The 12,896-nt window shown below is 32.2% G+C and overlaps 1 protein-coding gene across 2 annotated transcripts in view; it reads right to left on the reverse strand.

The window, feature by feature from the left end:
• Nucleotides 1-12,896, reverse strand: part of fzy (cell division cycle 20 protein fzy) — a 114,563-nt gene that overhangs the window by 72,192 nt on the left and 29,475 nt on the right. For both annotated transcript variants that reach the window (XM_035373841.2, XM_085811021.1), the window contains one exon: nt 11,689-11,807. In XM_035373841.2, coding sequence (XP_035229732.1) covers nt 11,689-11,807 — 119 coding nt within the window. The remainder of the gene's footprint in view (nt 1-11,688; nt 11,808-12,896) is intronic.

A 12,896-nucleotide genomic window follows, 5' to 3' on the forward strand; every position in this document is an offset into this window, starting at 1 on the left:
AAGTATGGAAATTTCAGTCTTGAAGATGATGAAGTTCTAGATAACCATCCTCTGTAAACAAGGACTATTAAAAGAAGCTATTACTAAAAATCTAAATTATACAGTTTAGGAACTATCAGGAAGAATAACTAGTATTCACTAGAACTTGCCTTTTCGTACTTTCATCTCTCCAGATCACTTAAAATCTCCTTGAATGGCCCAAAGATTATAAACTTGGAAACAGCATGTTGATAACTTCTTTATGGAAAAATCTAATGACTAAAAAAAGAAATTTCCCAGCTGTCTGAAGGATGGCAAAAAGCCATAGAATAAAATAGTGCTTATGTTATTCAATGAAATCTTATGCTTCTGTTCTACTTCACTTGTATTTATCACCAACAAACCACAGAACTTTTAAAATGATTCAATATAATATGTGAATTTAAATAAATAAATTAAAAAAAAATTGAAAGCTTTCAGATTTTACATTATGCGCAAAGGGGCTTTTTTCAACATTCTGTGTGTTACCTTTATTTACTCAATATCATGTTTTTTGCACTTAAACCACAAAATTCTATTTAACAGCAATATCGCAAAATAATTTTAAAATGAGTATATCTTTAGGATTTTCGATACACAGTCTCGCGTGCTGGAGATAAAAATGTTTCCCACCCCTATACAGTGTTGCCACTGCTCGGTTGAGTTTGTTAATCAAAAATTCGTTAGTGTTAAAAAATACGAAATCAATAATAAAACAAATTCCAAATTCTGGCTTCCAGATGCCCATATTTGGTGGAGGATTATGTTAATTCAAAATTGGATGGCTCTAGGTACCATTGTTTTATCACAAATATGCAGATTCTTCATTATATAATTTCTTTAAATATAACACAGGGTCGTATTATTTGGTGGCAAAAATTTGAAAAGTGAAATGCACATTTAATGTTTTCGACACAAAATGCCAAAACAAAATTAATAGCCCTTCTGGGTTAACCCTTTGGGCAAAAAAAATGGAGAAGAAAAAAACATAGTGCACAATATAAATTTGATGCACATAAAAAAACTATTAACTGATGATAATTCTCATATGAGTAAATAAAATTAAAAGCAGACAAAGAAATTTAAAATTATGAAAAATATTGTAGAACCACATGAATCAGTGAAACCACGTAAAAGAGATGATAATAATTATGAAACCAAAATGAAAACTTCGGAGATCTGGGATTATAATACAGTCAAAAGTCGTTAATCCGGACTCGTCGGGACTTCGGCGATTCCGGATTATAGATCATCAGTTTAAATCTCGTAAGATGGCATGCAGAAATTCTAAAATTAAAAATATGAAACCGTAATTTATGAAATAAAGAACAATTATGATCTAAAGGGTATCAAAATTTGCAAAAAGAAAAAGCTTAATATTTATTTGCTTACTTTATTAAACATTTCTTTCAATGTAAGTTGTTTAAGTTTTGCTTCGTTTCATGTGATAATACTTTCTCTTTAATTCTATTAAACAGACATAATTTCTTGTTCAGTTACAAAGTTCCGCTGTTCAAGTCCTATAATTGCTGTGTCAAGAACACCGACTAATTTGTCAATCGAAATTTTTTCGTTTTCAATAACCTCTGTCACTTTTCTTCGCTATCGGAAGCGAATTATAATGACGAGGAACTTGTTTTAAATCATATCAAAGACGGAGCATATCGAGATGAAATACTACATTTGGTAAAGAAATTATAAACCAAATAAAATAAAAACATCTGCGCTGAAGATAAGGATAGTGTTGACAGATCAACTTCCAATTCATTACGTCCCTGCATTCCCCCCGCCGAGCAGCGTGAAATTGATAAACCGATTTCGGATTTCAAAACATACTTTCGCTTTAGATCCTTTACATATTAACAAATATATATCAGAAATTCTATTTGATATAATCGAAAGTTTAAGCTTACTTTTATAAAATTGCTCTTACAGTCTGCAAAAAATAATAAGCCGGATCCAATTCGAAAATTAAGGAACAACGCAATCATCAACATTAACTGAAATAGATAATTAGATAATTTTAGCTTATACGTCCATTATACATAAAACGCGCACGCGAAAACGTATTCTGCACTTGCGCACACTCATATGCGCAGTCGTAAAAGGTCTTACGCGCACGCGCAAAAGCCTATGTGCATGTGTCAACGCGGCGCATGCGCAGACAGTTTTTAGTTTTGAGGTCCGGATTATAGATCATTCCGAATTATGGGTGTCCGAATTAACGACTTTTGACTGTAATGCAATAGCAAGGAACGTAATGAATCAAACTATTATAGCTCTTCAAACATTAAAATATGCTAGTATAAGGAATACAAAAAATATGGGAAAAAATAAATAATGAAATGTTGGAAAAAAAAAGATATTAAAATCAAGTATGCAATATAATTAGCTGAAATGATTACATGAATAGAGGAAGATGAATCATAGAGATAAGTGATCTACAACTTTTTAGGATCGTGACCCCATTTGAGTTGCATGGGCTGTATTCCAACACTCGATGCTCATGTATGTGTATGTTATAATATGTATGGACCTTTTATGCAGGTTTTCTGCAACCTTCCAACCAAAAAATTTTCTGAAATCCATAGCTTGAAGATCATTGATATGATTATGTGAATAGAGTTATAATTTTCAAAAGTATTCAGTTAAGATATAGATTAAACAAAAAATTTATTTACTTCATATTAAAAGGACTTGAAAATAAATTTGAATTCAAAATTAAAATCGTTAAAAATAACATACAGAAGTACACAAGCACAAAAAGTTGCAGTTACATGAGTATTGAAAAAAATAATAAAAAAAAAAAAAAAAGAGAGAGAGAGAGAGAGAGATAGAGAGACAGGAAACAGAAGCAGTTTCTAAAGCAAAAGAAAGTGGACAAAGTACAATGAAAGATGCTTCAATCGCGGAAAATTAGGACACTTATTGAAAGAAATTTGAAACAATATGAAATGCCTTAATTGTGGTAAATTAGACCTCAAATTAACAGAATGCAGAATGACAGCAAAGAACGAACACACACACACACACACCCAGAAAAAAAAAAAAAAAAAAAAAATTATAGATTCAGAAGCTGCATATGGAAATAAAGAAACATTTACCAATTTTAAAGATAAAAAAAAAATGAAATAATGACTGAAAAAAAGAGCTATGATTAAGTCAGTTGCAATGGTGATATTAAAATACAAAGTGATCTAAATAACAGTATTTAAAGAATGGAAAATCTTATGAAAGCTTCGAATTTCAATGAAATTTTACCGTCAACACCAAAAATTGTTGATCATGATTTAAAAGTAATTTTTTACCCAAACTAAAGCTGAAGTGATCAATAATTAAACATGAAAATATTCTATACACAACAGAAAAGAAAATGAAGGAAATTAATTATAAAAAAGCTAAAATTAGTAATGTTAACAATGTACTACGGCATTAGAGATAAGGTCATCCAAACCAGTGGTCTCAAATTCAAGGCCCCGAGGCAATTTTATTTGGCAGGTGAATAACTTTTAATTACATATTTGTAACAAATATAGAGCTAATATTTTTAGAGACAAAGATATGGACTGAGCTATTGAAGGAAAAAATAGAATGACAAGGTTGGGGCTTTGTCTTTGCCACTGTCTCGAGTTTACCCTAGTCATAGTTTGCCAGCCAACACTTCAGTATTCTGAAATTTCTGGTTAAAATTAAAAGTAAATCATTTAGTAGTTAATTTAACATACTGGAATTACCTAAAATAAATGTCAGTCTAAAATTTAATATTTAGCTGTCAGCACATTTGAATTACAAAGTATACCCTCCAAAAAATTTCTTGCAGGGCCCAATCTTTAGACTTCAGATGGAAAATAAGTATAAATGTATTTTTTTTTCTTTTGTGTTATTACTATTACTGTTTATGAATGCTTTAATTAATATTCAATAGGTGAAATTAAAAATTATTTATTTATTTTGTTAAAAATGTTTTAAAAAATTTTCAGACCAGTCAGCTGTTTTTAGATCAAGCATTCAGCCTGCATGCGATTTGTGACCACTGATCTAAACTATCAAAAATTGATAAAATTAAGAAAAACTCATCAATTTATTAGAAAATATGAATTTCCAGAACAATTGTAAAGCTTTCACATTTGGAAAAACATAACATTACATTCTCATAGAAGTGTCAAATTTAAACAATGTGAAGATATTAAGACACAATAACACGCCGATTAAATACTAATTCAGAATAATTTTTTTTTAATGTGAAGATATGTTTAAATTATGGCATAGACTTAGATTGAGAGAGAAATTAATAGATTGAAGTTTTTTTCTAACAGTGGTAGATGATCAGAATAACTTCCTGTTTGCAATTACTACTGAGAAAAGAGCGAAACTGTAAAATCTTTAATAAAACTTATCACTCAAAAAGAAAGGCAAACATTAAAAAAAAAAAAAAAAAAAAAAAAAAAAACATAATTAATCAATTATATTTTGGACAGCAACGGAAAATCTCAATGCTTTAATTATACTATACTATCATTGAGACTGCTAGAACTACACTGAATGGTTCGGAATTATTGAAAACATTTTGGAATGAGTGTGTTCAGGTAACTGTTCATTTGAATAACAGAAATCACATTTTTTTTAAATTAGTATATTGTGAAGTTTGTGTCTCCAAAATGTAGTGACAAACTTTTGGGAGAGGTAGGGAACTTCAATAGGACTCGGAGTAGCATAACTGAGAATAGCTACGACCGGAACCGTCATCATAAAATGGTGCTCTGCACAAGAGCGCTGGGGAGAGGAGATTGAGAATTTTGTCATCAGAACCATAGCCAGCATACGAAGAGCATGCAAGGGTATACAAATGGTGAGCTTGAAGAAGTACACTTATTGCATGCAATAGCTGAGCTGTTGAATGGAATCTATCAAGAACGTTTCCCAAACAGACACCAACTGCACCACAGTGTGTTCACAAGTGTGCAAGTATGGGTCATTAAATAGCAGCCAGAATAGAACAATCGATGGGTTCGGTTGTTATAGAAGAAAGTATGTTGGATGCTATGGAGACTAATCCTAATACCAAGTGATGCCATGATTGTGCCCTTATTAGATCTTTTACCTCTACTACCACTTACCCTTGATATCTGCAGTCATGGGTTGCTATGCAATTTTCAATGTTTATGATGTACCCTAACTCCCCTAAAAGTTTATCGCTACACTTTTTTTATATACCCTGTATAGAGGATATAAGCTAAACATTACTTATATTAAATTATTTCGGATGTGAATTGTGTTTTTGTGTACGCACATGTTTGAGAACATCCGCCCTTCCACCATGCGAAATCGAAAAATCGCAACGACAGATGGTACACATCGCAAATTTATTACATTTCCTTGAGGAAATAATGGAAGGAAAGTCAACTGTGTACGATTTTTGAAACGTGCACGAGTATTTCACCTTTCTCGCAGACATAACAAAAGATGATAATTTCTAAAACTATTTCCCGAAGGCAAGTGTACTCGCACAACTCAGGACAAGATGAACGAAATAACATCCAAATAATGGCCTTGAGCTTGCTTTGCGCTCATTGGCTAATACATGCCAGATGACACGCAGTGGAGCTCGATGCCCATTGGAGAACTGGAGAACGACGTTTCTGGATATGTATGCTGTCATTCACAAAGCAGAAATTCTCATCTGATTCGCAAGGTTTTGTTTTAGATATAATCTAGAGAAAATTCAGTTGCTTTCAGACGTCCAAAATCACTTTTTTTTTTTTTTTTTTTTTTGTTTATATAACGAAGTATTAAGCCAAGTTCCATAAAAATCGTGAGAAATATTAAGAATAAGAAAAAGTCGGGAGAAATATATTGTAAATCGGGTTGGTGGGAGAGCAGTCGAAAATCGGGAGTCTCCCGCCTAAATTGGGAGAGTCGGCAGCTCTGCAAATGGTTAAGGTAGTCTCGATGCTACTTTTTCCAAATTGACTGAACCATCTTAGTAGTTTGTCAACGAGACAGCCTATTTTCTCTTAGATGCAATAAATCAGGTTCTGCCATGGCATTTAATGGGTGTCCAATTGAAAATGCCCAGGAGTGAGGACTTCATAATCTGTAACTTCAGAGGATAATGGAGTTAAAGGACGTGAATTCAGAATGCACTCTATTTGAATAGAAACAGAAACTCTTCTAGTGTAAGCTTTAGCATTGCCAACATTTCGTTTCAGATGGTGTTTAAACGATTTAACGCCTGCCTCCCAGAGCCCTCCAAAATTAGGGGCTCTAGGTGGAAGAAACTTCCAAACAATGGCTTCTGAAGCTAAATAGCTAGCTACTTCAAATTCTGATTTCACTACTTCAAATTTTACTAACTTTTCCAACCGTTGTAATTCTGAATGTGCACCTACAAAATTCATTGCATTGTCTGAGAAAATGGCTGAGTTCTTACCCCGTAGGGCAAAAAATCTTTTTAAGCCAGCAATCAAAGACAAACTAAGGACTGTCAGAAATTCGAAATGAACAGATTTAGTAGCAAAACAGATAAAAATGCAAATATAAATCTAAAAATAAAACTTAAAATTCTAATGAGTTTCTTATAATTATTAATCCTGTTTATATGTTCATTTAACATATCGCTACTTGTGGACACAGCTAGTCGTAGTCACAAGAGTTTTTCAGTTCAGTTGGATATTGGTCATCTGAAGGACTCACAAATGTCTTAGTCATAAGTACACACACTTCCTTAAGTAGAAATAATGGCCTGTGCCACCACATGTTATTTGATGCTATTTCTTCTGGATTCAGACCTCTAGAAATTAAATCCGCCGGATTGTCCTTTGAGGAAACATGTCTCCAAATAAAGTTTTCTGCGAGATTTTGTATTTTTGTTACTCTATTACCTACAAACAATTTGAGTGAATGAGGCAATGTGGCAATCCAAGCTAATGCAATCGTTGAGTCTGATCACAGATATACTTCACTGATATCTAATTTCAGCACGGAGAGAGCATTCTTCACCAGTTGAGCTAGCAGGAGACGCGCACACAGTTAGAGTTTCGGTACAGAGATTTTCTTTAATGGTGACACTCTGGATTTATTACACAACAGTTCAGTAGAGCACCGTTCACTAGATATTGATTGAAGGTACAGAACCACTCCCAGGGTTCATAGCCACATTTTAGTAAAAAAAAAAAAGCACCTATAAGCACTTTTCAAGCACATTTTAAGGGAAAAATAAGCACCTGTCTAATTACATTATACACAACTGCATAACCTTAAAAGAAAAATTAGACTTGTAATTTAAAATATGAGCAATGCAATATTTATTAAGAGAATGAGCATTACGTCAACAATGGAAAACAATTAACTTTTTTTTTTATTTTTATTATTTTTTTTTTTATTTTATTTTAAATGACAGTTCAATTTACAGAATTAGTTTACGAGAGGAAAAAAAAACTATGCGGAACTACACTATATTACAAAATTTAATGATGATATTTCAGTTGAAAATATAGAAAATACGCAATAATAAGCCATATTAATTGTATTCGTTTGGCACCTAATAATGAATACAATTTATTTTTCCACTCATATTAATATTTAAATAATTTAACTTAAATCAAAATTCTGAACATTTTCTAAATTTTCATTGCATAACAGTTTTCCCTTAACATATATCCCAAGCAAAGTAATTTAAGTAAAAAAGAGGCACATTTCTGAAATCAGAAGACGGGAAATTGCTTCATTCAGTCATCCTTTAACAGTAAAAGCTTAACTAACCAGCATACTCGGAAATTCCCGAATATTCCATATAGTAACTGGAAAAAGAGTAGTGGGGGAGATTGTAGCCGTTCTTTAGATTTAAATTTAGGCTAAATAAATGATTTTGACATTTCGATATGTGCATCCAACCAACGGAACTGAGAAAACCAACGGAACTGAGAAATATTCTGCTTAGAAAGCACAGTAGAACTCTTTTAAGTGTTCATAAACAAATCTCAGACTGAACATCAAAATTAATTATCATTGCAAAATACCGCAAACGTTATTGCGCAATACGTGCAGCGTAATTCTTCCATATGTGATATTATGCAATCGGAATCAACACCTGCCGGTATTCGGAGAAAGAAGAACTAAATAAAGGAAAAGAAAGAGACTTGTTAATCTGGGGTGTTTCTGATTCTAATTTTCAACAGACTGTATTAAATTTCCGGAATAGAATCAATCTTGGCTTGAGTTGGGTAGACCACAAAAACTTTTAGTCCTATTCAATCCAGATTGGACAGTGACAAAAAAAAAGTCCGCTGCTTCAATATTAGAGATTTTGCGGAGAAACTCCCAACCTCGTTCTGTATAATGCATTGGCAAAGAAAATGAAATTATTTTGACTATTCGATTACTTTCCTTTTATTTAAGCCATTCCGAATATTATTTCTTAGAAAGCTAATCTGTGTAAAAACACACCCATTTTTGGAAGTTTATCTATACTTCAGCAGTTACTGCAATTATATTATTATAAATATTCATACATATGTTCATAATATAAGCATAATGATCATAATAAACATGAATATGAACTGACCACGCGGAACAAGAATGCAAATTATTAAAATCTTGATAGAAATTCAAACGTGTGTAGTATTTGGGTGGGAGGAAAAGAATACCGAAAATACCGGAATTTTCTACGTTTTCGCAATTCTTTGGCTAATAGAACGACGTGCACCTGTCTGTACTCTCGCGCGCACCATAGGTTATGTTAATGCAGAGGAAGGGGGGGAAAGCAATTTTCGAGAGTATGATTCACCATCTGACGTTGCATATAAGGAAGAAAAGCTGTTTATTTAGTTTCGGCTTTAGTACGGGGGAAAAATGTGTGTTCATTAAAAACAAAGGATTAAAAAAAGGGCTAAAAGCAAAAAAATAAGGGCTTTAAAGAAAAAGTAAGCACCTATAAGGGCCTTTATATTTTATTTTCAAATATAAGGACTTATAAGCACTTGTAAGGACCACTACGAACCCTGACTCCAAATGCTGTTTCAGAAGCGTCAGCAAACCCATGGAGCACAACTGTAGTATTCAGGATCACAGCCCATCTAGGAATGCGAAGCTTCTCGATTTCGGTAAGTGTAGAAACAAAATGTGTCCATTGCTCAGCTAAAGGTTCAGAAAGATGCTCATGCCAATCAATGTTAATAAGCCATAACGATTGCATGAAAGTTTTAGCTTTTGTGATTACTGGGCCAATTCAGCCCAAAGGGCGATATATATGCGGGCGATATCTGATACGAATTCCCTTTTCATATAAGTAAGACGGGAACTGATGGTCACTTAGTAATAGGAATAGGAAAAGGAATCATTTGCTGTATTCCATTCAATATCTAAAGCCTTGACAGTTCTTTTATCATCCTGGAAAGGAAAAGCATAATTCTGCTTCGTAGAGATATCAGCGTAGAGTTCTGGTTTATTAAAACACCACTTGTGTAAATTCATCTTTTCTCGTTGTAACATCATTGTCAACTCGGAACACAATTTTGTTACTTGACTTAGTTCTGATCCTCCAGAGTGGATGTCATCCATGTAAAAGTCAGTTAAAGTAACAGAAGACGCAAGGCGGAAGGTTTCCGCCTCATCATAAGCTAGTTAATGTAAGGCTCTGGTTGCCAAATAAGGAGCACACGCAGTTCCATGCGTTACAGTCTTAAGCACATAACTTTTGCTAGATTCATTTATGCCCGTCTTCCACAGAATTCTTTGGAGATCAAGTTGAGAAGGATCAATGTCAATTTGGTGATACATCTTTTCAATGTCTGCAGTAAATGCATATACATGCTTTCTAAAACACAGCATAATTGAAAATAAATCATCTTAGATTATGCCACCCTTTAGTAAAATGATATTTAATGAATGTCCATTTGTTGTTTTACAACTAGCGTTAAAAACCATCCGAAGTTTAGTGCTACTCTTTTTCGGTTTATAAACCTCATGGTGAGGCAGCCTCAGTTTCAATTTCCATCAAGTGATTTAGCTGTTCATATTTTCTCAATAATTTAGTATACAGCTTCTTAATGGTCTAAATAGGCCATAATCTGAAAGCAGCTGACAAGACAGAATTTTTTTAATTAAAAGTTAAAATACAGTAACCAATATAAAAATTTTGAAAGTGTTTAGGAGCTCGTCGTCTACCAGTCTGCCGTCAAATTCCCTCCTGTTAACTTCTTTCTTTTAAAAATCTTTTTAGCTTTATCATTAAGCATCATTTTCTTCGCAGTTACGCCATATACAATTCAACAGGAAAATTGCAAAAATTTTAAAAGCAGCATATGCTTAGAATTCCCGATACAGTATTAAGTGTTGGTATACACTTTTCTATTTCCCCCCCCCCTAGTCTTTTCTCAGTTTATCATATGTGTTTAGTTTCCTTAGTAAGATGACTTACAAAAATTTGTCTTTTCATTATTAACATTTTGTGTGTTAACTTCATTTATTAAACATCACATTCTCCACACTTGTGCTACGCAAAACAGCAAAATATTTAAAAACAGAATTTCTGATAGAGAGTCTCACATGCTTGGGAATAAATATTTACAACCTATTCTCTCTTTTTTTTAAATGTCTTGCATTTTCCTATAATCCATATGGAAAAAATACATATTTGTATGTACATAATTCTAAATTTCTTTATTTTTTATTGCAACTTTTGGCTCATGGCATATCAATTTTGATAAAGTTTGTAACCTTGGAGAAAATTTACTAGAAAGCATATTCATCATGAATTGCTAATACCCATTGGGTATGTGGTTCTTTTCTTAGATTTATTGATTTTCAACTGTGCAGAAAGGGGGAATGCTTTGAGTATTCCAAACAAAACAGTTGTTCTTACAGCCAAAATTTATAACTGAGGGTATTTATGTTTTGACAAATACAGGTTAATAAAATTTGTAACTTCAAACATTCAAATATGATTTATATTGTAAATTGCATTAACTCTATTTATAGGTTTTAATAATTATTATTTCATTATTTATAGGTTAAATTAATTCCATTTATAGCTTTTCTGGAACATTAGTTTCATTTATTTTGTAATAATGAAAATACTGCAAAACTGGATATCAAATCATTAAAAAACCTTTTTTCAAATTCTTATCATAATATTTAAGTTAATTTACAAGAGATGCATTTATAGGCTGTGCAAATTCAGGGGCTGCCAGTTTGAGACCACTGCCTTAATGGACAAACATAATAGAAATTAAAATTGTATGTCAAACCTTAACAGACTGGATAAAAAACTCAAAATAAAGTAGGGTCTAAAGATACATTAAATGAAAATATTTCTTTATAAAACATAACTGTGAACTGAAAAAGATCTCTTTCAGTTTCTGAGTTTTCAAAAGCAAGAAATAATCAATTTAACAAAGTATTTTATAGCTGTAAAATGAAAAGCAAGTTCTTAAAACATGAACATAATTGTAGCATGTGATCCACCATCATACTAAAGCATTGAAATTCCCATTAAAAGATATCATAATTTTTGATGGCACACGTATTGCCTTATCAGTATTTTATCGTACCTTTTGATTGGGGTGTTAATAATCAGAAAGCACTGAAATAGGGGTGTTAATAATCAGAAAGGACTGAAATATTTTTCTAATTTGTTGATAAATTGCTTAAAAATGTAGGTAAAATGCATACCATGTGATGTCCCAATTCAAACTGCATAGCACTTCTATTAGGAATAAATCTGTCTCCTTGAATAGATGGGGGGCTTTTTGCATTTTGTCTGCCAGGAGTAAGACGTTTAGACCACTCATCTATTAAAAAAAAAAGTAAGAAAGCAAAGTCAGATTCATAAAGTTCTAAATCATAAACCAGTGGTTCTCAAATTTTAGACTAACGTGTACCATCTAAACAAAAATTGAAAAACTTCAGTGTCACCGCTATATTTTACAAAGATTATTTTTCAAATTCTCAATAGAAATATTTTAAAAGATATTTTGTGATTTGCATTCCATATTGGTTGTATTAAATATGCACACATAAAAATGTTAGATTAAAAATTGGTCTTCACTTTAATTATCAAAATTTAAGTCATAATACTTAAAGTCTAAAATTTAGTATGAAATTTGGATCTGTTTAAGACAGATCAGTTTCTTTACATCTGGCCACTTAGCTTTAACCGTAAATTAGGATCCACTTTTAATTTTGTTCTGTATTTATTTTTCAAATATAACATGGAAGAAAATCCTTGTTCACGCACATAGGTTGTGCAAAAAGACAATAAAAATTTGACAGCTTTACTTGAGATGCCTTTAAATTCTTTTTTCTGTTCAGCCAAAAGTTAACAAGTGGGTTATTTTTTAAATCTTCAGTTTCGATCACAGGAAATTTCTACCAACTTTTTTTTTTCTCCATTGGAGTTTTGAACTCAATATTAAAAAAAAAATTTTTTTTGTACCATCTAATCTTCTTTTGCATACACATTCTACAAGCACCTATGATGCAGCACATTTTCATACCTGTGGAAATGACCTCTTCATAGAAGTATGGATTGAGAATGAATGTACACTGCTGGCCATTAAAACTACAACACTCCGAAGGAAAGCAAATATAAAAAAAGATATTTATTGTGCATAAATAGCATGGCATGAAGGCAAAATGATTAAATTTGTAAGCGGTATGGGGGTTTACACAGGCACGAAGTTAGTAGAAACAGCTGCAAGACCCTACCTGGTTAGGCATGGAGTCGAACTCGGCTTAATGGTTGAGAATCGCTGTCATAAGCTACAACTTTTCAAATTTTGTCTTGATTTTTTTAGCAATTCAAATCACAACTTAATATATATGTACATAAAAAAACTTTCTAGATATATATGAAACCCTAGCAGTCTATCCACTTGACA

This window comes from Stegodyphus dumicola, chromosome 2, assembly GCF_044657685.1.
Source record: "Stegodyphus dumicola isolate Sdum_Otavi_A_Nest chromosome 2, ASM4465768v1".
In the NCBI taxonomy this organism is placed as follows: Eukaryota; Metazoa; Arthropoda; class Arachnida; order Araneae; family Eresidae; genus Stegodyphus; species Stegodyphus dumicola.